This window comes from Anneissia japonica, unplaced genomic scaffold, assembly GCF_011630105.1.
Source record: "Anneissia japonica isolate Jap-2015-1 unplaced genomic scaffold, ASM1163010v1 scaffold287719_len1884721_cov185, whole genome shotgun sequence".
Classification (NCBI taxonomy): Eukaryota; Metazoa; Echinodermata; class Crinoidea; order Comatulida; family Comatulidae; genus Anneissia; species Anneissia japonica.
In genome coordinates this window covers 712,053-739,875 of record NW_022715822.1, presented here as the reverse complement: position 1 = coordinate 739,875, position 27,823 = coordinate 712,053, and the positions used below count along the sequence as shown (strand labels likewise).

Sequence of the window (27,823 nt, the reverse complement as noted above, 5' to 3'; positions counted from 1 at the left end):
ACCCTTGCCTGCATGTCTTCTGTGGTATTGGAAAAAAAGTATTTTTTTTAAAAGAAAATTTATTTATTTATTTTTCAAATTTTTTAGTAATTAGTTAGTAGATGTTTTTTGTATTATCACAATCATGCATTTTATTTTGAATATCAATGCACCCAGCAAATAACCCAAGGCTAATATTTGGCTTTAGCAAAAAATTAAAATAAAAAGCCTCCCTCGATCCCTCATCACTTTTCCAGCCTAGATAGGTGATAAACTAATAACTTTTTGTTATATGGCCATATCTAATGAATTTCACATTTGGTTAGAGAATGTTTGCTTCACCCAAGGAGAAGGTAAAACTGTGGGTGAAATGGGGTGGAGGGATATGGAATGAACTTAACACACATTTTTGGAATTTTGTTCAGTAAATTTGTGAGTTTTTCTACAGATTTTTAATTGATTACTTCGAGGAAGTTAGGAATAAAATGATAATGGGAAATTTTAACTCTGAAACTTCACAGTTGAAATGTCTACTTGTCTGCTTCAATGCTGTGCACGTTACAGGTCTCTATGCACTTATAATATGGAAGAGTAGAGGATTATCTCGCAGCACAGACACGATTGTCTTCACTGTTGCATAATACATCCGCCAGTAGAAAACTACAGTAGTCTGTATTACAGCAAAAAGATGATTGAATACTGGACTACAGTAATTCCCATATTCGTAATTGATTTATTTTATTATTTTATTTAATGCATTCATTCATTTTTAATATTTATTTATTTTTATTTATATCCAGTAATAAAATGCTATAATTTATTGTATTAAAAATTACATTTCATGCAAGAATTGATTTAAGAAAAAAATAAAAAATTGCAGTAACAGTGATTCTCGCATTCATGATTTATATCCAGACAATTGTAATTGATTTATTTTATTGTTTTATTTATATTATTATAGTGATATTGTATTTTATATATCTCATAACAAAAGGCTGTAGTTTATTGTATTAAAACATTACATTTCATAGCAAAAATTGATAAAAAAAATAAAATCACAAATACACAATTTAGTTTTGTTTGAATTTTAACAGAAATCTAATGTACAGTAATTTTATTGCATGGCTGAATTTGTGTAATTCCATCTAAAATGTTTACTTTTCGTTGCAATGCCAAGTTTAGAACAAAATGCATAAAATAGCTTGGCCCTAGATATGGATATGATTTAGACTAAATATGTAAAAAAAATTGACTATTTATAACATGAATATTTGAGTTGGACAAAGAATCTTTTTCATAATGATCATTACTCGCTGCAATATTCACTATTCTATTCATGTTCAACATTTCTTTTGTTATGATAATATTTTTTATACCAGCTTTTTTGGCAGGCAGACGCACAATTAGATCCAAAAATAGAAAGAAGCATTTAAAAAACAGCCATTTATTATGTTCGGTGACAAGGTCATCTTCTTTTTTACCAGATTTTGAGAAAACAGTAATTTTAAATTGTGGATTGATGTTGGTAATATAGTACAGTATATATTACTAAATACACAATTTTTATGTGTATAAACTATAGATGTGTGTTTAAAAAGAAAACACTTGTCAAAATAATAATGACCTTGTTTTAAAACATTTTCTCTGAATGAAAAAAAAAATCCCATTATATTAGGTTTTGTCTCGATACAGCCTTGTTAACTAACATTAATTTTTGCGTCATATACCAACCAAGTTTGTGTTTTTTGTTATTGAACTCTGACCTGCATAAACGATGCAATACAAGTCAGACACGACCTTCTTGCATTATCAAACATGCCAATTTAAACAACTATTATTAATTAGTATATTTAATTATAATATACTGTAATGTAATTTTATCTTTGAAAATGTGACAGAGCAGGATAGTATCAGTCTTAAATAGACAAATTAAATATTATTTTCATTTAATTTTTTTGGTGAATTGGGGTTGGTCAAGCATTTTTACTCAAGTAGTTCCATGCGATTATCCTTCCAGAAATTTGTTCTCTAGATAGTGGGTTGTGTAACTTTGTGCAGTAATTTTTTTTACCTAAAACTTACCTAAAATTTGAATTTTTTTTTTTACATTGAGTGTTTTAAACATTTTAGAAAATTGATTACACTACTGTATCCAAGCTTTTCTTATCGTGAAAGGCGGTAATTACGTCATTGTGTGGGAGTTCACAGTAATGGATACGGAATATTGCACATGTATTTTACCTTGATGTAGTTAGAATCTATAATAATGAAAGATTTCCTATACATCTTCTAGAAATCCAACAAAATGGACAGCTCCTAAAAATAATTATTGTCCTTAGTTTTAATAAATAGTATCTTGTCGAGAGCACTAAACCGAAACTCGAGTACGATATTCTAACAGTTTGGTCTGTAGAGGTAGGAAGTTGCGAGAAACTACCCGTAAAGTAGGAATGAGTTGTGTCCTAGACGTGATTTCTGATAAGATAGGAGGAGTGAAATGGAAAGGAGACACTACTGTATTGTGGGAAGGGATTGCTGATGTTGGGGAAAGACAGCTAAAGTTTTGGGGGAGGAGTTGCTGAAGTTGGAGTGATACTGAGGAGGGGAATTTTTTTTTTTTTTTTTTTTTTTTTCAATTTTGTTATGAATGTACTTTGAATTGTCTGCAGTTATACACAGTCATAGATATTAATATTGCATGTTAGGTTTATCACGTTTCAAAATGAATAAACTCAAATATAATTAGTATGTTTGAGCTTTTGTGCAATACATTTTGTGCATGTTTTTTTTTCCAGTTGTATCTGGCGTCCAAAATGGCTCAATCAATGTTGAACATACCCAGCAGTCACCGTGGTCCAGTCCCTCACGACATGCTAGGTTCCGCCTCTGGCGTGCATTCCTCTATTGAACAAGGAGATGATAAATCAAGTGAGTAGATCCATTTCTTACCCATAGACAGGTCTTTGACACTACTCATAAAATTTTCATTTGTGGTCGTATGTTATATATTATGGTGAGCACTCATTTAATACCTGTTTAAATGATCTGACCTTTTCTATACTATGATGGGTGTGGTGCAGTGTGTAAAGCTTTGTTGTCACTATCAATTTTTTTTCTGACAAAAACTGTTGTATGCCCATATATAGTCATGATGTGCCTATATATGGTCATGATGTGATGTCATCATAACTGTTGTATGCCCATATATAGTCATGATGTGCCTATATATGGTCATGAGATGTCATCTTGACCATATTTGAGCATGGCACATTTTTCTGTCATCAAATGTTATTGTCTGGTCATGCGTAAAGCTTTGTCCTAACTCAAATTTTCTTTGACAAAAAACTGTTGTAGGCCCATATTTTTCATTTCATTTCTTTAGGCACAAACCCCAAAGATACGCCAATACGTGAACTTAATCACTGTCCTACGTGGCATATCCATTTAACAACGGGGGACTTAATAGACCATTACACCGGGGTAACCCCTTTACTCTCCTCGAAGGATGTACTGGGTTCTTTAAAGTGCACACAAGTGAAATGCATACACTGGGCCTACAGTTTAAAGTCCTTAGCCGAGAAAATTTGTTCCACTACTGGAACCATTGGCGAGTGAGCCATTCGAACCAGCACCGATATTAGAGCTGAAGGTTACAGTGCCCCTGACTTAACCGCTCGGCCAATCAATTCAAATCAATATATAGTCATGATGTGCCTATATAAGGTCATGATGTGATGTCATCATGACCATATTTGGGCATGTCACTTTTTTTTGTCAGATAAAATTTTGAATGGTCTGAACAGGGCTTGTCCACTAAAGTATTATCTGCTAACAGTACTATAATATGTTGAACCAACATTACTGAATGTATGTGCTAGATTGACTGTAGTCTCTACAAATAAAGCAAAATGTAGTGGAATTATCCATTTCATTTAAAGCCAATAGAGGGATTCGGCGATGTTTATTTACAGCCAGTCACATGACCTACGGTGCGTGTACCATGTAAAACATTACAGTGCGATCGGTGTAAAAGTATAGGAAAAGGTAATGTTATGGTTTCGAAAAACAACCACCCACTGTGTAATGTGAGAAATAAATGGCAAGGAAAGGCAATGCGATTGTTCAAAATAGTGTTTATTTACTTATTCTAGCATTCTCCTTGCATTGTATGCTTTGAAATTTGGGATCCTTCGTACATATTTGCTAGCCTAGAAATCATAGCGTAGTCCGCCGGTCGAAGACTCTCATGCATATCTAAACAGTCCGTAGATATGCAGTGCTTAGGCTCTACCTTTGTCCAAAAATCTTGAATTCCCTTGGACGACAAGTCACACAAAGTTTGGTGAATTTCGGGACATCAACAATTGACTTAGAGTAACTGAAATTATGTTCAAATAACAAATGCAGCAACTGTGATGATCTGTATTGCAATAACATGGGACGGCCGCCATAGCAATCTCCGCTGTGCCTGGGCCAGTACAATGTTTACATCCAACATCCAAGTTAGGTCATGTGACGCCCATCTGCGAATCCCTCTATTCATGGTTTGCACTCTTCCAAAAAGGTGCAATGGGTTCTTTAAAGTACACATGAGCCAGATGTATACATTTGACCTCCATTTTAAGTCCTTATCCGAGAAGACTTGTTCTACCAACCGAACCCAGGGCAAGAAGCAGCTGGAACCAGCGCCGATGTTAAGGCTGCAGTTAGCAGCGCCCCAGCCTTACTGCTCGGCCACTCGACTGCCTTGTGAAGGGATATGCCACTTATAAAAGTGATTAAGTTTGCTGATTGGCATATCCTGGGCCTTGGGCCTAAAACAATTAAAAATAATAAATAAATTTTATAAATAAATAAATTGCAAAAAAATTGTTTCTTAAAAAAAAAAGAGAATTTTTCAGTGCTTCTTGTTTGGTCCATCTCTTCTTCTCTCTTGTCTCTTGATGAAATGCTTCCAATCCACGTGGAGTGGTTTCAGTTACCTTGTCATTTATACCTTTACTGGCTCCTCCAAATCTTAAAGATACTATACTGCCACCTTATGTCAAACAAATTTTTTTCTTGTGTATTTCGGGCTTTCAACAAAAATCAGAACGCAAAATAATTCCTTAGCCAGAGAATTTTTTTTTAAAACAGTTCCTATACACCATTTTTGATAAATTTGAAATGAATGCATTTATCTAACCTTTGTTTTGTTGCCAGAAATAGTATATTGTGGCATTGGCATTCCAGAAATAGGGATGATTGTATGTCACAATATAGTTAAATAATGATTGTCGATATTGGCGATTTTATATAAATTGTTTTTCTAAAGCCCCTGTCCAGACTATCAAATTTTATTTGACCAAAACATGTGAAATGCCTAAATATGGTCATGATGACATCACATCATGACCATATATAGGCACATCATGACTATATATGGGCATACAACAGTTTTTTTGTCAAAGAAAAATTGATAGTGTGGACAGAACATAAAGACATTCTGGTGCCCTCCTCATGACATATTGCTCTAAACTATTGGTCGGCTGAGCATGTGTTACTTGTCACTATAGGGTTACTGATTGTTTCTAATGGAGTTGTGGTGCTAGTATAGTAAGAAGTAGGGGATTTCCCAGTTTTTATTCTATTTTATCTCCTGTTTTTTTGCTCAAGTAAAAAAATACAAATCTTCTTTAGTAAGATTCAAGGTAGATTTTTCATGCTGTACTGTTATGAATTTCTTACTATAATGTATGTTCCGGATCAGCTGGGAGCATTTCCCCGCTGATGGTACTGGAGGGAGATGGCCACACTGTATGACCTTGTAAATCACCTAAACTTTGAAAGGGCAACAAGGAACTGTAGAACAGCTGGGCTGTGGACCATAGGACCCATTACAAGGAAGCAATGGATAAGTTGCTGGAAGTAATGGGGGATGGAAGAGCTGACGTATCATAATACCATCAGCAAATCCCATTAACCATCCCAGAGCTCTCATTCATTGACACTGCATCATTGGCCTGAGGCCCAGCAATGTTTTGAGAAGTAGTTGTTCTGGCCAAAGAGGCATTCCCATCAACACCACTAAACTTCTCGATTAAAGGAATAGTGCCGCGCAGCAATCTACATGCCCTTAGACTCAGGGGGTCCGCAATCCAAGAAGGCAGTGCCTCAGCTACAGTGCTGAAGAGGAAGAGTGCAGCACGGCAATCTATCGGCCCTGAGGATCAGTGAGGTCAGCAATGGCCATGGAATCGGGAGCTCAAAAAGCTAAAAAAACTGCCAATTCTAACCAGTTGTGCCGAGAGCTAGGTTCGTGCGTAACTCGAACCTGAGCGAAGCGGCCATCAGGTGCTCTGTTGAAATTACCTCACCTTAACTTATTTCCATAACATTTTCTCAGAGAGCACTAGTCTACCCATACTTTCATCTCCTAATTACAAAACAAAGACCTCTGATAACAAATACATTTTTTTGCTTATAGAATACGAGTGCAGAAAATGCAAAACACCGTTCCAGACTGCCGTTGCACGACTTTCCCATGAGATCAGTGGGTGCATCGCCATTGATAACTTGCACCACTACGAGCCACCTGCAAACCATCACCACCACCACCCCTCTCTTGGGCAAAACACTGCAGCCGAAGCTGACACTAAAGAGAGTAAGTCATGTTGTTTTAGAGATATACCCATGTGTTTACATACTATCTATCTGAGGACACCACTGGAAAGTCTTCTGATTTCCAAGTGTTCTGAAGGTTGTGGGAGCAGTGGTGGCTCTGGAAATTTTACCAACAAGGGTTCCCGACATGTCCTGTTGAGGCAGGGGTTTAGCCAGAAATTCGAAATAGGCCGTCCAAAATGGAAGCCAGTGGGCGTGGCACTGAGCCGATTGGCGGACCACGCCCATCTTTGAGAATCCCCACTGAATATTGGTATGAAACAATGTTGTTTTTATCAAACTTAAATATGATTTAGTTTTAGTTTAATGTAACACTCGATAGATTTGAAGAATATAAAGAATTTGCTAAAGGTGAACCAGGCCCAATTAGGCTAGGCCGAACTCATTAGGCCAAGCTGTCCAAGCCGTCACGATAAAAGTGGCCATCCTAAATAATTGTAGTTCGTCCAAAAGATGGCCGGACGGTTCTCTGGCTAAGCCTGCGGAGGCGTCCGAACCAAGGGGACGACTAGAGCCTTGGTCAGGTTCCCAAGATAAAAAATCCCTAGAAGGTTTCACGGGGAGAGTTTTTATGGCTTAGTATGGTCCAAATTGTGCTTTTTAGGCCACAATATTATTTAGATAGGCAAATTATTTGGATAGGCAAATTATTATTTTTTAAGAATTTTTTATCAGATGACCTTGTCATCAGACATCAGGGGGTCTAGGGCTGTCCGACAAGAGTAAATGCTCGGCCCCGGATATCGAGACTGCCTCCTGCGCCCCTGCAAAAATCTCCCGCAAACTAGCTTATTTACATGTTTTTACTTCTGTATTGTCAATTGTCTTCCGGAGGAAGTCAACTGGTGATGAGTATTGCCATGTGCAACAAAGTTAGATTTAGTAAAGCTCATCTAACCAGATCGCATGAAATTGCTGCTTCCAACGTGGGACCACACTTGTGGACTATCATTGCATATCAGTTCGTGTCTGTTATTGTACAGTATTTCCACTGAATGAACCGTAATTATGCCTTCAGGAAATGCGTTAATTGGATGAGCCCACTGACCTGATTTGGCATGAGTTTATGGGAATACAAATGATTTACTATGGAAAAATAAGAGGATATAACATGTCTGTTTGCCATAGACAAAATTTCTAGTAGAGGTTGTTGCTGTCAGGCTGGTAAAAGGCGAGACTTTTTTTTTTTGGAGATGTCAGGGCCAGCATAATTTTTTTCTGAAATTTCCTTTTTTGGGATAAAATTTATTTTTATTCAAAATCATCATTATTGGCAGGCAGTGGGTTTTTTGCTAAACATAATATATTTCTTTTTAATTATATAAATTTAAAGCATTTAACCATCACATTACACACTGTTTGCATTCACCAAGAACATTTTTTTTTTCCTACTCCGTCTGGATGTTTTTGGCAACACTATTTACTAAATAAGGTAACAAACTTTATTGTTATTTCCTCTCCTCTGGCGATCTTTAAAAAAATAAGATCACAAAGCAGGGTATAAAAAAATCTCGCTGAAGTATACTTGAACCGCTTCTATACTTGTTTACACCGATTCACTGCAAGTACCACAACACGTTCAATCAGTATGCTGATAATCTGAAAATGAATTTTTGAGATATTATGTATACTACAGAGCAAATAGGGAATATTTTTCCGTGACGTGGCGCCCTTTAAAGCTTGTGCGGGTAAGAACTGTCTTAACACAAGGCAGGGAACATGTTAATTAATTTTTTGTTGATTAGTTTCCCATAAGTAAGGATTGTCCATTCAAAATATTGTCAATAAATAATAAATATTTAAATTCTTCTTCAATCGCCATACGTGATGCGGCCAAGAGCTTCCAACGCTGGTGATCTCTTACCTGATTTATAATGGCTGCTGTGGAGTTGGTGCAGCACAAACTTTTAAATCGGTCCAAAAACTTAATTTCGTTGTCTTCTACTTGCTCTTTTTCCCTCAATTTCCCCTCAATTATTACTACATTAAATATCACCTTTGGAGATAGAACTACAGTATTGTAAATGATGTTGATAAATAAGCAAATGAACATAGCACTTGAATAAGCACTGCCAAAAATAATTTTCGCAATACACTCTGATGACAAATAAGCAGTGTATTATTTTAAATACTATTAGCAATCATTCTATGCAGGTTGAGTATGGTGGGTTATTTTATTATTTTCTTTGCCTTGTCCTTATAACACTTTTTTTTCCAAAATTTAATCATCTCTTTCTTCGCATATCTTGTACCCTTCTAAATTTTATGATGATGCTTTCATATGTTTTTCTATAACGTTGCTAACAGACACAGACAGCAATGGTGAATACATACCCTCTCATTTGGCGGAGATTAATAAACTAATAAAGGTTTCAGTGCATATCTTTAGTAGGAAATTACCAAACATGCCTTTTTGTTTTACAACAATCCAGACATTAATAAACAATTTATTGTAGGTTGTATTTGATTTTTAATTTGGATAAATCACTCACATGATGGTAATAAGTAAAGATAGTTTGATGAAATCAATTAAAACATTGAATTAAAAGACCAAATAATATATATTGATTGAAACAATTAATTTTTCATTAATTCTACTAAAATAATATTGTAATAGCAGTTTGCACTTTAAATAATTTGCCCTTTTAAATGGTTTTCTTCAAAATGTGTAGCATCTGATGAGAAAGTTTGAATTATTCCATTTTTATTTTCTTAATAGACATTTATAGTGAATTTCTGTTTCAGCTATTTTCTGTATTTCTCTGAATATATTATTCTCCTTACCTCCAACATGCTATGATGAATCCACTTTTTAAAAAAACTGTATTTCAGCTGTTTACTAATTGAAAATGCCAATGGCGCATCCAGGAATTAGAAATGAGGGGCCCGAAAGGGCAATTGTACAGATACTGCAGAGGTTCCAGACTACCTCAGCCCCCCACAATGATTGATGCTGAGGTACGGAATTGATGGCACTTCTGGAAATGACACTCACTCAGATTTAAATTTGAATGTAATTTACTTTTTCTTCCATTTTTCTTTTTATTTTCAAAAATTTAGGTGATCTGGGTTGGCTTCCTTTCCCCCTCATCCTTGAATCGTCTTATGAAAACAGTACCACTCAGTTTAGGAACACTTTCTTCCTAGCTGATAAGCATTTGTTTTCATTTCATAATGTTTTTCATTTTTCATTAAACATGGCTTTATAGATCTTAAGAATCTGTGGTTAGCTCGGTGTCTTGTTGGCAGTCCTTTAACATCCTCTACCTTTGAGCTTTTTTGTCTTGTCTTTAACTTGAAAAGAAATGGTGTTAGAACAAACCCTTGTTTTACTCCTTTCTTTACTTGAGACTCTTCAGTTAGCTTATCGTTAACCTTGGTTGGCTCTATCTGTTCCAAGTCCTTGTCATGTATGTATTCCATTGTTTTTGAAGCACTTTACAAGTGTTGCATTCTTTATGTTATTGAAGGCCTTTGGATAATCTGTAAAACATTTGAACACTTTTTTTGTAGTCTGTCATAAAACGGAGAAAAACAATTCAATTAAAACATTAAATGGCTGATCCAATAATATTGATACAAAGGTCGGGAAAAGAGTTTCTCTGATACAAAAACATCATTTTTTTAAATCCATCTTTACCAGCCAGTTTAAGACCGGTATGCGAAAAATGTAGTAATGGTAATATTTATGTCATTTTAACAAAAACTGTTTTATAATTCTAATGTTTAATTGAATAAAAGCTATTTAATTGAAATACTGTGTAATGTAAAAACAACTGTTTTTTTTTTGTTCTGTAAAAGAAAGAGTATTATTAATTTTTATAATGAAAGCTACAATACATTTTTTATACCTTGTTTAGTAAACCCTTCGACCGCTGAAAATGGTGATTTTGAATAAAAATATTTCATTTTCTGGCCAGTTAGTGCACCCTCCAATACGAATAGAATGGTAATTTCATTAGTTGTTTCTTTCATGCAATTTACTATTAACCATTCCATGTTACGCAATACCTTGAGAAAAAAAACGCCTCCTAATGGGAAAACCAAGGGTGCATACCACTTGGCCTCATAGCTCAGTTGGTCGAGTATCCGAATGGTAATTGGAAGGTCTTGGGTTCGAATCCCGGTGGGGACATAACGTTTTTCTCAAAAATTTATTATTATCATTAAAAAAAATTTTATATTTATTTTTATTATGCCATCTGCTTCCCTGAAATATATAAAAATATTTCTTCTTTAATTATCTAAATTGAAAGCATTTATCAATCTCATTACTACACTGTTTAATTCATTAATACGATTTTATTTTATTTTCTCCTCCGTCTAGATGGTTTTGGCTAAATCATTTTGCTAAATAAAAAACAAAATTTTATTTTTGTCTTTTTTCCACCCTCCTCTGACAATCTTTAAAAAAGTAAGTTTGCAAAACGAGGTATAAAAAGTCCCGCCTGAGGCAAAATTTTTTATACTGTGTTTTGCAAACCCACCGGCCATTGATAATAATTATTTTGAATAAAAATAAGATTTTTTTTTGCATTCTTGAAATCCATTATCGAAAAAAATTTGAAATTTCTGCGAAAAATGTTTTCCTCTATTTTAATCCTGCATGTTGTCGCCAAGATTTTTCACGATAAAATATTTATTTTCCCTCCAAATTCAATATTTAGTATAATTATCACTGCCAACATAATTAGTGAACTATTTACATTGCCACACACCTTTTTTTATATACAACTGCATAGTGGTCACCTCACTTACTTTTTATTTGCACTCATATATTTTATATTCATCAATATAATTTTTCTCTTCCACCCAGATGTATTTATTTAATAGAATAATTTTACTAAATAAGAAATTTAAATTATTCTCCTGCTATTCTTGATGGTCTTTAGAAAATTAAGTTTGCTATTAAAGATGTATTGTCCCATGCTAAATACCAAAAAAAATCATAAAAATATTTTTTGAAATTAACTTGCCCATTTTGAAGTAACATAAAAGTTATCAACTTGAAAATACAAATTTGTGTATTTAAAAAATGTCTACCCATCAGTTTACAGTGAAAAATGATAGAAATACTTCCAGTCACTGGAAGTGTTTTATTATAATTTTTTGGTTTAAAAATCAGGGTACACATTTTTAAAATTCAAGTTAGTAATTTGTATGCTATTGCAATATGAGTAAGTTTATTTCAAATTTTTTTTAAATGATTTTTTTGACATTAGCAAAGGATAATACATCTTTAAAACAAGGTATTAAAATGAGTCTTTTTAAATTTTATGCAAAATTACCAATTCTTAAAAGTTATTTGCTGAATGTGTCTCTTCTTTTTCTTCATAAATAATAGCATTTCTTTGTAATTATCAAAGCAGCTGCAACTAGTCAGGCAAATCAATAGGAAAGTAAAACCTACCACTTATAACTACAAATGGGGACAAATTCTTTTTTTACAAATGTACTCCGAGTTTAAACCAAAGTTTATTTTGAATTACATGGACTTTTTATAGTTTAGATTTACTTGCATTAAGAATAAAATTAAAATTTTAAAATACCGTAAATGATCGAAAAAGTGCCGCTCTCGAATAAGCGCTACACCAAACCTGATTTTTTTTTTTAAGCTATGCGCCGCTTTCGAATAAGCGCCGCTTGATCGGGAGTGTTTACTCTGTGTGTAATGAAACACTTTGAGAAACAGGCTTTAAAATGATTAAATGACACAATGAAGGCAAGCATTTCTTTATAAACGTTTATTTACGATGACGTAGGACCTATGATAGGCCTACTGAACTGCGGGAATACATGAAAGTAACATAGGAATAGGGAAAGTGCCACACCAATATTTTTTTATAAGCTCTCGAATATGAGCCGCACTGAACCCTCCAGAAATTCTATAAGCGCCGCAGCACTTATTCGAGCATTTACAGTATATCCTAATATGACTATTAATTGATATCCAATATTTTTTTATTTGAATTTGTAATTTTTGTTCACATCCAACAACAAATACAGTACAATCAATATTTCAGGATTTGAACCCATGACCCTGACATTAAAAGGTGTGCACTTTACCACCAAAGTCACAGCTTGGAGTGCAGTCAATTTTTAAAATTTTCTTTATAGTTTATAAGCAGAGTTCTCCTCAGATTGTCATGATTGCTGGTTGACAGTTTAGAGAGGGCTGTGGGTCCTTCACACATGATGTAGTTTGCGATGCTCTATGCTTGTTTAAAATTTTAAGCCATAGTGCATACGGTAGTGTAATAATGTTCTGGAATACATTCAGGGAGAGAAAAGAAGTTGGACAGGAGTGGCCGAATCTTCTGGTTGCTGATCAAAGGCTAGCAAGAGACTCCCTAATCTGGTAATCCGTGGGATAATTTTAGCCCATGGGGCTTGGGGACATTGGCCTGTCCAATGAGAGAGCAAGCCCTCTTTTTCCAGCTTGCGCTACTTTACGTTATTCCATACAACATGAGGACGTGTTTCATGTCACCATACAGCTCAGTAACAAGAAATAAATGATGTAAATTGTAATTTTCTACAACATAATTGATTTGTTCTCAACCTAGAATTTTGAAGTAGTGTCATGTATTTGGTCAATTGGGAATATGGTCCAGTCAATGATAGCCAGACGTCCACTCCCTTAGGATAGCAACCTTTAACAATGACGACAATAAAATAAGATTCAAGTTTTTATTGTCTGCATTACTGTACCTAAAATTTAATGTCATGTGCATAAAGAAATGTGCAACAATGTGTCTGAATGTATTTTTTTATTATTCCTCCCATACTGTGCCCCTACCCTACCCTTATATTGTATGTTGTATGTTGTTAACAATGATTATTCATAGAATATGTAAACATGTGGGTTTATCATGGTATTAACATTTTTTTTTTATCCAAGCAACATTGAATTAAAAATCATAATGTATCTCATTCTAACAATAAAATGTTGGTCCTTACCATTTTCTAATAGGGGTGTTTTAATCACACTATTGAAAAGAAGTAGTATTTGTATTACCTGATTCTTGTAAGGCTGCAATATGTACAAAATCTAAATATTCGTAAATATAGACTGATTCCATTGTTAATATAAGGTGTAGTAAACTAAAATTTCATAGAGTACAACATTGAATATAGCCACTAGGGCATCGCAGAGTTGAACGGCCTATAGTCTGCAGATGTTCCCAAAATGTTGAACTGACATGGCTAAAGAATTTGAATCCACATAAGTTAACAAATTTAAAATAGAAATAAATAAAGCCGACACAGTCTGATGACGACGTTTGTGTTTAACTTGCACAGAAGTGACGGGATGATAAATTGCATCAGTGCTGTATCGTACAACACTGTCTGAGTTGCTGAGTTTATGATCCAAAGTAAATGTTTTAATTTCTTGGTCCGCCAGGGTTGTGGCCTGACCAACGGGGGATTGATCCGTCTTCTGTTAGCGCTACAGTAGGGCCTACTGTTTGTTCTAGAAATGTAATTCCAACTGGGGTCTCTAACAGATCTGAGTAAATTTTGAATCAAGAGGCCACCTAGGCCCTCGTTCATGGTTCCAGGAGTAAAACTGATGGGGCCAAGGGATCATAAATTTGATGATTTAAGATGGTTAACAAAAATGTCATCACAATATGTAAATTTATTCTTTTAAGTCTGACCAGAGGGGATCAATGTGGGATAAATTTCCCCTTTCAAACTGATACCACGTTTGCCGCTGCTACCAACAATATTAGCCATGTATTTTACAATTTTCTAATAGTGATTCTGCATATTTTCCCTAAAACATAATAAACTATCATCGGTATATTGCCATGTCCCCTAATGTTAAGACATGTTTTCTGTTGTTATTTTGACTGAATTTCAATTTATATGACCTTGACCATGTCCTTTGACCTTTTGTTCCCAAAACGTAATCATCTCTTAAATTGTCATGTAGCGCTAATATTTTCACTAAATTTTACTAAAAAATTGATTTTATGTGACCTTGACCTTTTGCTTTGACCTTTTCTTCCCAAAGTGTAGTCTCTTAAATCGTTATGTAGACCTACCATTTTCACTGAATTTTATGACGTAGGAGTGTGTGGACTTCTGATTGTGAGATCGGGAGTTCGAAACCGACGTTCATCGCATTGCTTGGGCAAGGCACTTTACTTGCAGTACGTTTGCCTCTCTCCACCCGGGAGTATAAATGGGTACCTGGTAGGATGGTATGGCATTGAATGTATGAGTCGTGCGCGTTTAAGAAGCAATGACCAGGGATACTCCACAGGGAACAGAGAAAGTTGCACAATGTGCGAATTTGCCAATGCAGTGTCCAGTGACCAGGGAAATAATGATGCAAGCGCCTTGTATAATCGTTTGTAAAATCTGTGGATTGTGAAAGTCGGTATATAAATTATGGTTCTATAAAAACAAAAAAAAATTGTTTCTTAGTTTTTGCGTAATCTTGCTAACAGACAGACAGATTTATAGTGGTGAATACATAATCTCCTTTGGCAGAGGTAATAAACCATCTGTGGTTAATCTTAAAAGAGAAAGAAAAGAGAACATTTTTATATGAATTATTAAATTGGCAAGAAAATATATTTTCATTTAAATTTTCAATTGATAGAAAAACAATTTTGTTTATACAAAGTAAACATTAACGTAATCTCAACCGCCACCGGGATTTGAACCCAGGACCTGTCGCTTAAAAAGCGGACATCATAACCAACTAGACCATGAATGCATTTTTTTAAACCAAAAAACACATTCTTAAACTATTAAAATATTGCATTTTAAAGTGCTCACATATTTGCAAGAATGAATTATACAGTTTATGACCATACTAATTGGTTAGATTCTTGTATTTGTTTGAGATGGAAGGTCAGTGACAGTACTTTTCATATAGATAATAATAAGATTTATATAGCGCACATACCCGCTGCAGTAGTGTTCAAGGCGATACAAATTGACGGAACTAAAAATAGATAAAGATACAACTTGTAAAGATCAGGCCAAAAAAAAAAAAATTTTGTGTTGGCCACGTTTTGGGAAAACACCAAAAATGGGTATTTCGGTAGGAAAAGGGGGTTTTTTTTGTCCAATAATGTGTTTATGCCTAAAAAAGCAGAAAATACACAAGAAATACAACAAAGACCATTTTTAAACCTATATTGAAGAGCAAAACAATCGCATAACACTGTCGCATCCCCTGCCGTCCAGCAAGATAAACCTATTCCAGCCTTTTTAGCTAATTGAAAGAATATTTTTTGTCAAAAAAAAAAACTAAAATGCCGAACCTCAATTTCGTGCATATTGGGTCGGGCGGGCGTGGCCAATACAATATTTTTTTTTATTTTGCTAAAGCTAAGTATCACCCTTTGGTTATTTCCTAGTGCTTTAATATTCAAAGTAAAATACATGATTGAGATAATACAGACAATATCTACTAACTATTTACTATATCTGTCTCTTATACACATCTGGGCAGGGATAATAAACATATCATTTTTTTTTTAATGGGCCCTTGGTGGGTGATTTATTTTTTTAGATACTGAACAAAAAGAAAGAATTTATATTTTAAATTATAAGTTGAGAATGCATGAAAGAGTAATACACAGTACTGTAGTTAATTAATGATAGAATAGGAGCTGGTATTTTGTGATTTTCTTTGTTAAGACCAATTTCTCGACTTAATGGTTGACTGAATTTGATGATAGCAACACTCCACTTAAAAAATATTGTCTAGACAGGACTCTGTCAATGGATGCATAACATCATGTTTTATTGTAATTTACAGCGTAAATATTCTTAATAATTTAGATAATATAATGATTACGACTGGCGTTCATAATTGATGTAATGCCGGTAGCTGTACAGTGCATGCCTGAACCGTCTAGACATTTGTATACCCTGTCTTGGATGCTTAATAAGTGCATAACTTGAAACCACCTTAGCTCCCTGGGGAACTGGCCTTGTACAACACTACAGCTGAGTCTGCAGCAAACATAGCAATTGCATCATTACAGCATTCACATTTCTACCAGGTACGCAAACTGCCTTATTATCATCATTTTTATGCAGTCTTTTTTTTCATTCACTAAATGTAATCTTGCAATGCAACGCAAAGGGTGGTTGACATTGCTGGTCTGAAAATGTCTTGAAAATACCTTGTCCATGTCTAGAAAATAAATTTTTTTTAATATTTTTTTTTTTTTTTTTGTGGTATCAGTTTTTTTTCCCCCTTTTTAATTCTCTGTTGTATCATAGATGTTGGTCTCTTTTAATCAGAAATGCCTTAGATCAGATAAGTTTTATTGGTCCAAAAATTGCTTTGGAAATTTGCTTTCCATAGGCACAAAACGGCTATCTGAAATAATAAATAAATAATAATAAATTATAAATATATTATGTAGTGAACCATGGAAAATTCAACCAAAAAATATATTTAATATGCCATAAACATACATTATGTTCTTTTTCTCACAATTTACATTGACATAAAAAAAGTCATGGAAATTTTCATTGATAATATTTAAATAGGCCTAGCAGTATTTACAGTATGTTACAATAAAAAAAATTATTGATATACTTTTATTTGTCTGGGGCTCTTTTCACTCATGCATTTGTTTATTTCAGTATTACAGCAGATTGACTTTAATTATAGTATATATACTGTAATATATGTATACATAAATAATGATAACAGTGCTGTCACATTCTATGATACAGTAAAACATCGATTTTACGAATGTCGATTTTACGAATAGTCGAGTTTACAAATGGTCTTTGCCCATGATGACGTCATCATCATACCATTTATTACCATAAAAAAAGTCTGATTGCGCACTATTTACAAAGTGATAATATATATATATATATATATATTATACCTGAATAAATAAATAAATAATCACTATATTAATGTAATAAACCTAACCAGAACAACAATCTACCAACGCAAGTGTCATTGGATTGAGTGCACATGTTTACGATGACGAATGAATGATGGGGTCGGCAACATAATGACATCGTGAATGCTAGATATGCTCGCGAAATGCATGTAAACAACACAATTCGGTGATTTACCAACTAGAAAAAACACGATAGAAAGGTCCATAAACATGCAGATGTTTGTTAAGTGGAAGAATGCCAGCGATTAAAATAATTTGTTTTTTATCGAAGGTGAATTCAGCTAGGGTCTAGCGCGGTAGACCACGCTGCTGCACTCTCTGTTCGTGCTAAGCCTGGCCGCTGTCGGCCTATCGGCGCTCAGTGGCAGGGGATAGCCAAGCCTAGGTATTGCAAACTGACACCCGATCTAGCTTACAAATTTTTCAATTTACGAAGACCCTCGGTACCAAGGGGTACGTAAAATGGACGTCTTACTGTACTCAGTTTATCATTTAGTGGTCAAACACAGTGGAGTGTCTATGGGTGCCCCCCCCTCCCAAAAGAAAAGCTCGAATATTTAATTTAGAAGCACTGATTATTGCAAAGAATGTTTCCTCTACCCCTCTAGTCTTTGTAAATGCTTAATATAAAATTAACTTTCTGAGATAGTTGAGACGTAATATACAATTTGAAAAGTCTGAAGCAAGCATACTGTAACTTCTGAATGGTACAAATGCAGATAGACTGTGATAAAAAGCACAATGAAGCGGTGGGCTATGGAAAAGTATCGCTATAGGTAGTGGACATTTTACGTATCTGCATATTCATTATGGTTACAGTACACAACAGTATATGTTTCGAAACACATTTAGACACATCTTCATATAAATGATATTTTTATTTGCCACAGAAATTACCTATGAATGTTTTAGAGGACTATTTAACCATATACAGGAGTTCCACATTGGAAGAATCCACATCCAAGAGATCTGTTTAAATGAGCTTTCGTATTACACGTAATTATATTTTATTTTGCACCGTGATACCCAGTGGTACTGAATTCCGGGAGACAATAAAGTAGTGAACACTTGTAAAAACATGAAAGTTAATGAATTTGCAAGAGGTGGGTTATTGTGTGTTTGTGGGAGTGCAGGTGATCTTACTGATTTTCTGCAGAATCCCGAGAATTACGGGAGACTTGTCATGCAATTGGATTTTTTTTTTTTTTTTGCGTAAAATATATTATCATAAATAAAAATCTAAAATGTAGTCGCTAAGGGATAACTAAAGCGACGTTAAGGCGAAATCATAGACAAAATAGTTTCCCCCTAAGAGCCGAATAAAGGTGTATATATATATATATATAATATATATATATTATCATTTTCCGCCTATGGCTTACGTGCATTGTGAGTATGTGGCAATTTAGACGTGCTTGCACCTGTTGACCTGTTCTCTCTGGAATTTTATTTTTCATGTTTTTACTGTCTCTAATGTAAAATTAAATAGAATAAAATAAACAGCACCCAGAAAATGTAAATAATTGCGCCCAATGTTGAATGGAATGATGATAAACTAGAATAATTGTAATAAAATATGATTGTGTTCCAAATTATGTTTTTATAATAACACTTGACATATTATATAATCTTAATTTTTTTTTCCTTTTAGTGTACCAGTGTCACCACTGTAGAGCTTACTTCAGTACCGCCGTCTCTCGTCTCAGCCACGAGTTACAGGACTGTCCAGCATTAAGGGCAGGAGGCAATAATGTCAGTGACTCGCCGGTCCGATCTACATTTGGGATGAAGTCCAGTAAGGATGTCCACTCACCAGACAATCCCAAGGATGTTGCTAACCAAAGTGCTCGTGATCGTTCACCTGTAAGGACAGAACCAGCAGCTCCCAAGGAGTACAAATGTAAGTTATGCCCGCAGATATTTTACACCCGGTCTGACGTCAATCTGCACACAAGATCGCACAAAGAAGGAAAGCCACACAAATGCCAAGATTGCGGAAAAACGTTCGCCAGCACATCCTACTTGAGCCAGCACACTCGCATTCATACCGGTGAGAAGCCGTATAAATGTGAGTTTTGCGAGAAATCTTTCAAGCAACTGTCCCACCTTCAGCAACACACGCGTATCCACACAGGAGACCGTCCTTATCGCTGCACGTATCCAGACTGTGACAAAGCTTTCACGCAACTTGCGAATCTTCAGTCACACACCCGCAAGCACACAAAGGATAAACCCTTCAAGTGTAGAGACTGTTACCGTGCATTTGACGATGCCCAAGCCTTGCAACACCATGCTTCTTGTCATGCCCACACCAGACGAGAGCGGAAGCTATCCTGCGGTGTATGTGGCAAGGCTTACGCACAAGAATTGTACCTTATCAAGCATATGGAATCTAAACACCCACAGAGTGCAGCAACATCAAGTCTTGAGTCGCAGAAGTTTACAGGAAACGGAGCTAGTAAAGATAATGCGTCCGAAAATAGTGGCACCTCTAACAATCAAGAACACAAGAAGTACCCAAACCACTCCTCTTCGCAGCTAAGAGGATCTGACCATACTTCAAGTAAGCAGGAGGATATTCAACAACGTGAAGAGATTCTCCAGATGAAGAACAGGCAAGAAGAAATGCTGATGTCGCAGCACCGCCAAGAAATCCTGAACATTGAACACCAAGAAATGCTTAGCAGAGAAAGACAGGAGATGATCAACCGAGAGAGACAAGAGATTATGAATCGTGTCCAACGGGATGAGCTTCTGCACCAGGGTCGCCAAGAGAACTTACTGGTTCATCGGCAAGACCACTTTCTCACACCAAGACAACAGGAAGAGTTGCGTACACGTGGCATCAACATGTCTGCGTCCTCAACTTTATCACACCTTCACCACCTAGAAAAGGGGATGCTGAAGCCCAATGTAGTCCTGCCAAGGATGGATCCCACCAGTAGAGCTCACCACATGAAAGTTCCATTTTCAGCTGGGATGCAGATGCTGACAGGCATGCATCATGAAGCGATGCCATGTACAACAGAGGGTTTAGGAGTAGATCCGAACAAAAATGTATTCCATCACTAGAGCAATGAACTTCTTAGTTCTGTGAGATTTTTTTCCTAATTTATGTTTCAAATTGTTGGTTTAACTTTATCGGAATCTTTACAAGGTAGCTCTCACAACAATTTTTTAAATCTGTATAACAAAAATCTGACAAAATTCATCTCCATTTTCAAAAATCATAAACAGCACTTTTAAAGTAGCTCTGTACCTTTATTATGATATGTACGATAAATGTGGGACAGCCACTTTAAATACTGCTACTCAATGCTTTTAACTACAATTTTTTTATTATTTTCTATTCTAATTGTTCTCAAACCAGTAAATGACAATATTTGATGGTGACTAAAGCCTCTTTTGGATTGGACTTTTGCGATCGAACTAACCATTTACAGTATGGTCTATTTGACATAAATAAATCCAGTACGGACAGCCTACATTACTTTTTCCATGGTCAAGTCATCCAAGCCGCCCAGTAAGTTTAACCGAGTGAATCATGTCCAGGAAGAATAGTCTCGATGTTTTCCCAGGCTAGAAAAGTTCAATTTGAACAGCTGACTTGGTTAAATCTTTCTGTCCATTGGTGTTGTCCGTACTTAGGAATTTCACACACAATTTGTGCACCAAAATGTAAATGTGCACTACGATCATGTATTTAAATGACCATTTCTGCATTAATATTATTTACACAGGGTCTGATACCTACTGCATATTGTATTCCAATTGCGAACAGCGGTAAGTCGTCTTGGTCCAAATTGATGAAATGTTTTTACACGACTTTACACTGTTGTTACTCCAGTCACATATATTTTCACTAATATAATAATTTTGTTCATAGATTATAATAATAATGCTCATTGTTTTTTTTGTTATTATTCTTTTGATAATACTGTAACATTATTTTTACCACCATCATCACCACATTTGCTGACTTTTCATAACATTTGTATAAAGTGATCATAATTATAAGACGTCATTCTACTATCATTCAAATACAGATATTCTTTCTTGTTTACAGAAAATGTGAAATTCTGAAGCATTGTCATTCTAATAGTTAGCTTCATGATCATCATCATCGTCATATCATCATTATAAAGATCAGTATCATCACCATTATAATCATCATTGTCACCATCAACACAACTACCACCACTAAAAATCAATAACCAACTTAATTATTTTTTAAAATATTCCCTAAAATTTCACCAAAATGATATATTGGTATTGGTGATAGTAGTAAGTGTAATTACAAATTATTTATTTGTTGTATGTTTTTATTTTATATTTTTATGTTAATATATATTTGCAGTAAACAGCGCCACCAATCGTTTACCTTATAATTGGTGCTGACTTATTGTTTTCTTTTATTTCTTTTACGTATGTTTTTTTGTATTTGATCAATTTCTCAATCTTACCTGAGAAGGATTCAGTGCCTTTGATGAAAACATTTTCAGTACTGCAACAGAGCTAACGGCTATGGCTTCTCTAGCCACAAAGGTTTCATGAGCCTCAGAGGTCCACAAGTCATAGTACCAAAACCTCACAGGTTCCAAATTTCTGGAGATTACAAGAGCCTTGAAAGGTTCCACAAATCATGTTTTAAGAACTTCTGAGGTTCAACAAATTATTGAGGCTCAAAGAGCCGAAAAGAAGGTTCCATAATAAATCGTATAGGTTCCAAGAACCACAGTTGTTCCAAGAACCACTGTTGTTCCACAAATCATAGAGGTTCTAAGAGCCTTGGAAGTTCCATAAATCATGGAAGTTCCATACATTATAGAGGTTGCTCAGTGTTTATGAGCCACAAAGAGTTGTAATAGAAAGAGCCTTGTTATATTGGAGAGTATGGGCTATGTATTGGAGGGAATGCCTCGACGGAAAGTATTTTCTGTCTGCTGTGTAGTTAGTTCAGACTGATAAGTTTTCATTGTAATTAGACTTGCTATAAGCTACTGTACATGCAATTGGTTATAACTCTGCTGGTGCATTGTGGGAATCGATCTGTAACTATGTTGGGACCAGTGTTGTGTGTATGTGTGTGGAAATTCTGTTGTGTTGGATGTCAAAAAACGACAATACCGACAAAGATCGCTAGTGTCGATTTAAAAGAAGCTTAACTTTTTAGGAGGAATTCTCTCCAGTATTTGTAAGGTGAAATTATTAAGTAGTGTATTAGCTGATTTTAACAGAGTGGTAGATGTTGCAATTGCAACTAAAACTACGAATGCGCAATTGTTCTGTAGATATTCCGTGCCAGTTGCGGTGTTAGCTTGGGAAAATGGATATTATTTGCTTGCCAAAAAAAAAATAAAGAAAATTAAATCTAATTCTGGATTTAGTTTACTATAGAGGGCACTATAGGGTGATGCTTGTCATGGTAACATTGATTCAGAAGAATTTAATTGTGCAAAGAGATAAAATATATTATTGCAATGAATGATGATTCAATTCTGTGGATAACATATATTTAAAATGTGGGAAATTTTAATTTTAGGGCAATTTTTAAATCAATTTTACATAATTCTCTAAATTTCAATTTGTAATTTAGATTTGTATTATTTTACCAGACAACATTGGGTTTTTTTATTGCATAAATAGAATGTAGTTTTGCAAAATAAGAAAATATTTGGGAGTGGGATGATAATTTGGTTGTGAAATTTTCAGTAACCGTGGTAAGTTAAGACGATAGACGATTTAAGCCCAGCAATTTTGTAATTTAAGTAGAGTAATACAAGCAATCCAAGTAAACACGGTGGATAAATAAGTTTTACAAAGTCGTTTTGGGAAGCCATTATTTGGCTATTTTACGCTGCAAATGGGAGCTGATTATTTTTTAAAAATTAAATGTTTACATATTTTAAGGAATCTTATCATGATTGTATTATTCTTCTATACCTTCATTTTAAGGATACGTTTAACTTAGTGTAATAATTGGTATACGATCTATGAATGTTTTTGTTGTAAACAAAGTTATGGATGTATAGAAGGGAATAAGGAATAACCGCATGGTAGGATCAATCCAAGGCCGTACTGTTTAACAATGCACAGCATAAAGTACCACCAAGTGGGCTGAGTCAGAAGTGACGTTAAACTATTTGTATGTTTGTGGAAAAAGTGTTCTGAACATGCACAGATAAATAATGTGTATTCCGTAAGTATGCCAATGAACCGAAAACCAAATTTTTTCAAAGTTAAGAGAGAAACTCTAGTGTGCAACTTTTGGGCTATGGTAGATTTTATAGTTTTTATGTGTCTTTGATTTTGCAAAAATTAGTTATTTTCTGTTTAGTCACAATTCGTTGTAAAATGTACACAGCTGTTTTTAACAGAATGTACTGTATCCCACAAGGGGGATTTTTGTCAAAAAATCCATGTCAATTTATGGAGTAAAAATTTGCCTATTGCTTTAGGGTCAACTATGTATTGTACCTACTGAGAATATGTATTCAGTCCAGTAACTAGTTTAGACCAGTTAAAACTGGCATCAACTCCCCCTGAACTTGTTTCTTTTTCCTCCAGAAATTTTCATTGCATATATGGTTGAGAAAAAATGTCAGAATGTTATACTGTAAACAAATGCAATAGATATACTGGTCAACATAGAAAAAATATACAAGTTTCATTATAATTGAAAAGTTTTACTTAAAATTGTTATGTATTTTTCTTATACTTCTTCTCTGCTATGTCTATGTATCGTTTTAAAAACATACATAAATTTATATTATTGTTTTCAATACTAACTTGTTTAGAATAGTTGTTTTTGTGTAGTATCGAAACCCCAAAAGAACATGTTTTTCTCTCCGTTTGTTTGGTGAGCCCTGATTGTAGAACAGGCCTCAAGTTTGTAAACCTTTATTTGGTGCTTTACAATTAAATTGTGAATAGAAAGCATGTAACTGTTGTGTAATAGATTGTTGCTAGACCTGTATAACAGGCTGTACTTTGTTAAATTATTTTAGTGGTTTGTACATTATAAACGATTATACAAACGCTGCCTTTGTTTAAGTATTTTCAAAACCCAGTATGTGGAATTACCCCATCTCACTCAAACTGCTAATTTCTTGACAATCCCTCCATTTGCACTCAATATACCATTCTTGGTATGGTAACCAATTTGTTGCATCTACTAATTCGCACTAAATACAGTAAATCACTTGATTCTAGATTAGTCAATAAAATTGACTTCCACCTTAATCTAATCAAATTATCTTTGCCTATGTAAAATTACCTTTAGTATGAGTATTCAATATTTTTCATAGGATTAGCATAAATATTGTCTCCTTTTTAAACATTTAGTGTAAGGTATTTAAAATTATTCAATATTTTACATTGATAGTTGGCACTATAAACATTGCTTAATAGAATCAAATGACAAAACATTATTTTCAAAAGCTTGGGGACCTTATTAAGAAAACTCTGATCCGGGCCCATAACAGAATAGAATAATTGTGGTAAAGTCCCCAACATTTTAAAATTTAGATATTCTAATCCTATGTGCAATTCAAATAAATTAGGTATATTTACCAGTAATGAAATATTTCTGAAATGCCAATTTCAAAATATGAATGTTTAGTTCTAGTTTGATTTAATTTTACAAACTATGTCGATTTATAAATTTTACAGATGCCAGTACTATGGAAAGGAACCAAAAGTTAAAAAAAAAAATTATTTAACTTCTGCATTTTTTTAGCCTTTATCTAATCATGTGTTAGTAAATTGACTTGTGAAGGGGTAATTCCATTGAGGTTGGAAGGGCAAAACAGAGCATTTTCCTGGCAATTAATAATACAAGACATTGTAAATGTATTTGTGGTTAGATTTAAGTGTGTCATGCTTTTTAATCAATTTTTTGAATGTGTGCATTGCCAGGAAATTGCTTGCAATTTTTCCCCAATTGACATGGATGTTGAAACATCCACAGTTTGCACAAATCCATATAGCTAGATTAAGAATTTGTTTAATTTTTTTTTTTTTTTTTGTTTAAAAAGTAGATAAGTACTCAGAACACTTTATTTCTAATTCATGGCTCCATCAAATAAGGTGTCTTCTGCTCTAAGCCAAGATACTGTAAATATTCAAAAGTGCTATCAGATCTCTAGACTGTGTTTTAAAGCTTGGCACATATTGTCAGATTTTTTCTTTCAAACTCAAAGACAACATTTGATCAAACATGTTGTACGACTGCTAACAGCCATGGACAGAAAGATATTTAGATCAAATATGTTTGATGCTTGTATAGCTATATCAGATGTTGGTCTATTAAACAATTGTTGAGTCTGACGACCAAAATCTGGTAATATATGCCTGAATTTACATTGGGAAAACTCTACATGATAAAGGCAAACTCTGAAAATAGAAATGTCAATCAGAAAGTTTTGCAAATTAAATATTTTCAGTTGGCTGAAGAAAGCTTTCGAATATGATCTTTAGTGAAATGACTCGTGTAAAAAGTAGGTCCCGTTATTAGACATCCATAGTATTTAAATACTAGGTAACAAGCCAGTGTTGTATTTGCATGAACATCAATGCTTACCAGGGTAAAATACTTTGGATATTACTATTTTCTATATTGGATTTTAAAAATAACCCTTATAATATTATTTGCTGCGCGGCAAATTTCACCATTATGAGATCGATTTTCAGTATTCGAAGAGCACAATTTATGTCTTTTCCATGTTGCTTTCAAATATTCTTCTAGTTATCTATGCATCCCATGATATGGTGAATTTGTTTACAGTATTGGCCAAAATTATAAGTTCATAAACGAAACCTACATCTCCATTACAAGACTGCAGACAAATATTATTAAGCCCTGTCTACACTATCAAATTGTATGTAACAAATACCAATATTTGGATGTGATCTAACATCATCGTGCCAATATATGGGTGGGTGTGATCTAACATCATCATGCTCATATATGTTTGAGATAATGATTTGAATGAAGATGCATTGGAAGGTATCCGTACTATCAACTTTTGAAAAATTTGTGTTCATTGCCCATATATGGACATGATGATGTATGTGAAAATCACCGGTATTTCCCGCACAAAATTTGATATTGTGAACAGAGCTTTATGTTTAGATTTATGCACAATCTTCAGACAGGGCTTTTTTGATAACCCTCCATTTTGCAATGAAAGGGAATGTTTATTTTGATAAACAACCAACCAGTAATGATGGAAATGCTCAGAAACATCTGCTAGTTTTCAAGCAAATTCGCTATTGATTAAATAAAAAAAAAGTTATAAACAAGTTTGTAATATTTTCGTAAAGAAAATACGGTAGTTTACTGTGTGTGATGTGTGATTATTAGGGAGCTTTCGCAATGGAGTGTTTTTTCGTACGTTCTTCAGACGTTCTTCAGATGCATTTGCAAAATTTGATGTTTTGCATTTTCACATTGCTAACATAAGACACATAGAATCTACAAGTTATCATTAAGGCAAATGCGCAATGTACGTACATGCCGTGGATAGTATTTTGTTATGGGAATCATACGTTCACACAAACCTGGTGTGAGATTCCCTTCCATTTGCGAAAACTCCCTAAGTCCGACAAACTGATACTACTGTGTTTCAAACTGGTATTATCTTTTAAAGTTCCTGTGCCCGATGCCTATATGGTTTCTTAATGAGAAAAAATAAGTATTATAAGGTCACCATCCATCAAAAGTAACAGTTGAAGAACTTTAAAATGAAATATTATAATTTTGAGTAACGTTTAAAAATATATCCTGGGAAGCACGATTCAGTGCTGCCACTTTGGAAAACGTATTATCAGTACAAGTTGTACGCTATTCTGAGTTTGTGTATCTTTATAAGTATTAACCTTAACATGTTAAGAATTGTTACCATCCTTCTTGAGGTCATGCTAGCTAGCGTTTTTACGTTGAATTGATTTCTTGAATTTGTCCTGAACTGCCAGAGTTGCATTTATTCATTTCCCCTATCTTGTCATTAAAATTATCTCCCAAAAGATGGAACAAAGCATTACATTTCGGATTCATTTAATAAATCGTTTTCACTGCTGATAGTTTTTCTCTTATTATTTGCCGACGTACTTTCAATACATCCTCCAAAACAATACAATACAATAACTACTCAACTAGTAAAATTAAGCAATAGGCCTATATTGGTAAGTAAACCATAATTATTCGTTATGTAGATGTCAACACAATATTACCACCTTATGAATATTGATATCTGTGAATAAATTTGCATATATTATTGAAA

At 34.3% G+C, this 27,823-nt stretch overlaps 1 protein-coding gene and 1 non-coding gene across 8 annotated transcripts in view; both read left to right on the top strand.

The window, feature by feature from the left end:
• Positions 1–27,823, top strand: part of LOC117109383 (zinc finger protein 888-like) — a 34,341-nt gene extending 6,518 nt beyond the window's left edge. For 4 of the 7 annotated variants that reach the window (XM_033251695.1, XM_033251694.1, XM_033251698.1 and 1 more), the window contains exons 2-4: positions 2,775–2,907; positions 6,446–6,622; positions 19,192–27,823. In XM_033251695.1, coding sequence (XP_033107586.1) covers positions 2,793–2,907; positions 6,446–6,622; positions 19,192–20,612 — 1,713 coding nt within the window. In that variant the 5' untranslated portion in view covers positions 2,775–2,792 and the 3' untranslated portion in view covers positions 20,613–27,823. The remainder of the gene's footprint in view (positions 1–2,774; positions 2,908–6,445; positions 6,623–19,191) is intronic. The other 3 variants (XR_004445518.1, XR_004445517.1, XM_033251699.1) reach the window with 3 other exon arrangements.
• Trnat-ggu lies at positions 10,705–10,777 on the top strand. The gene has a single exon. It is a non-coding gene; the product is annotated as a tRNA-Thr (tRNA).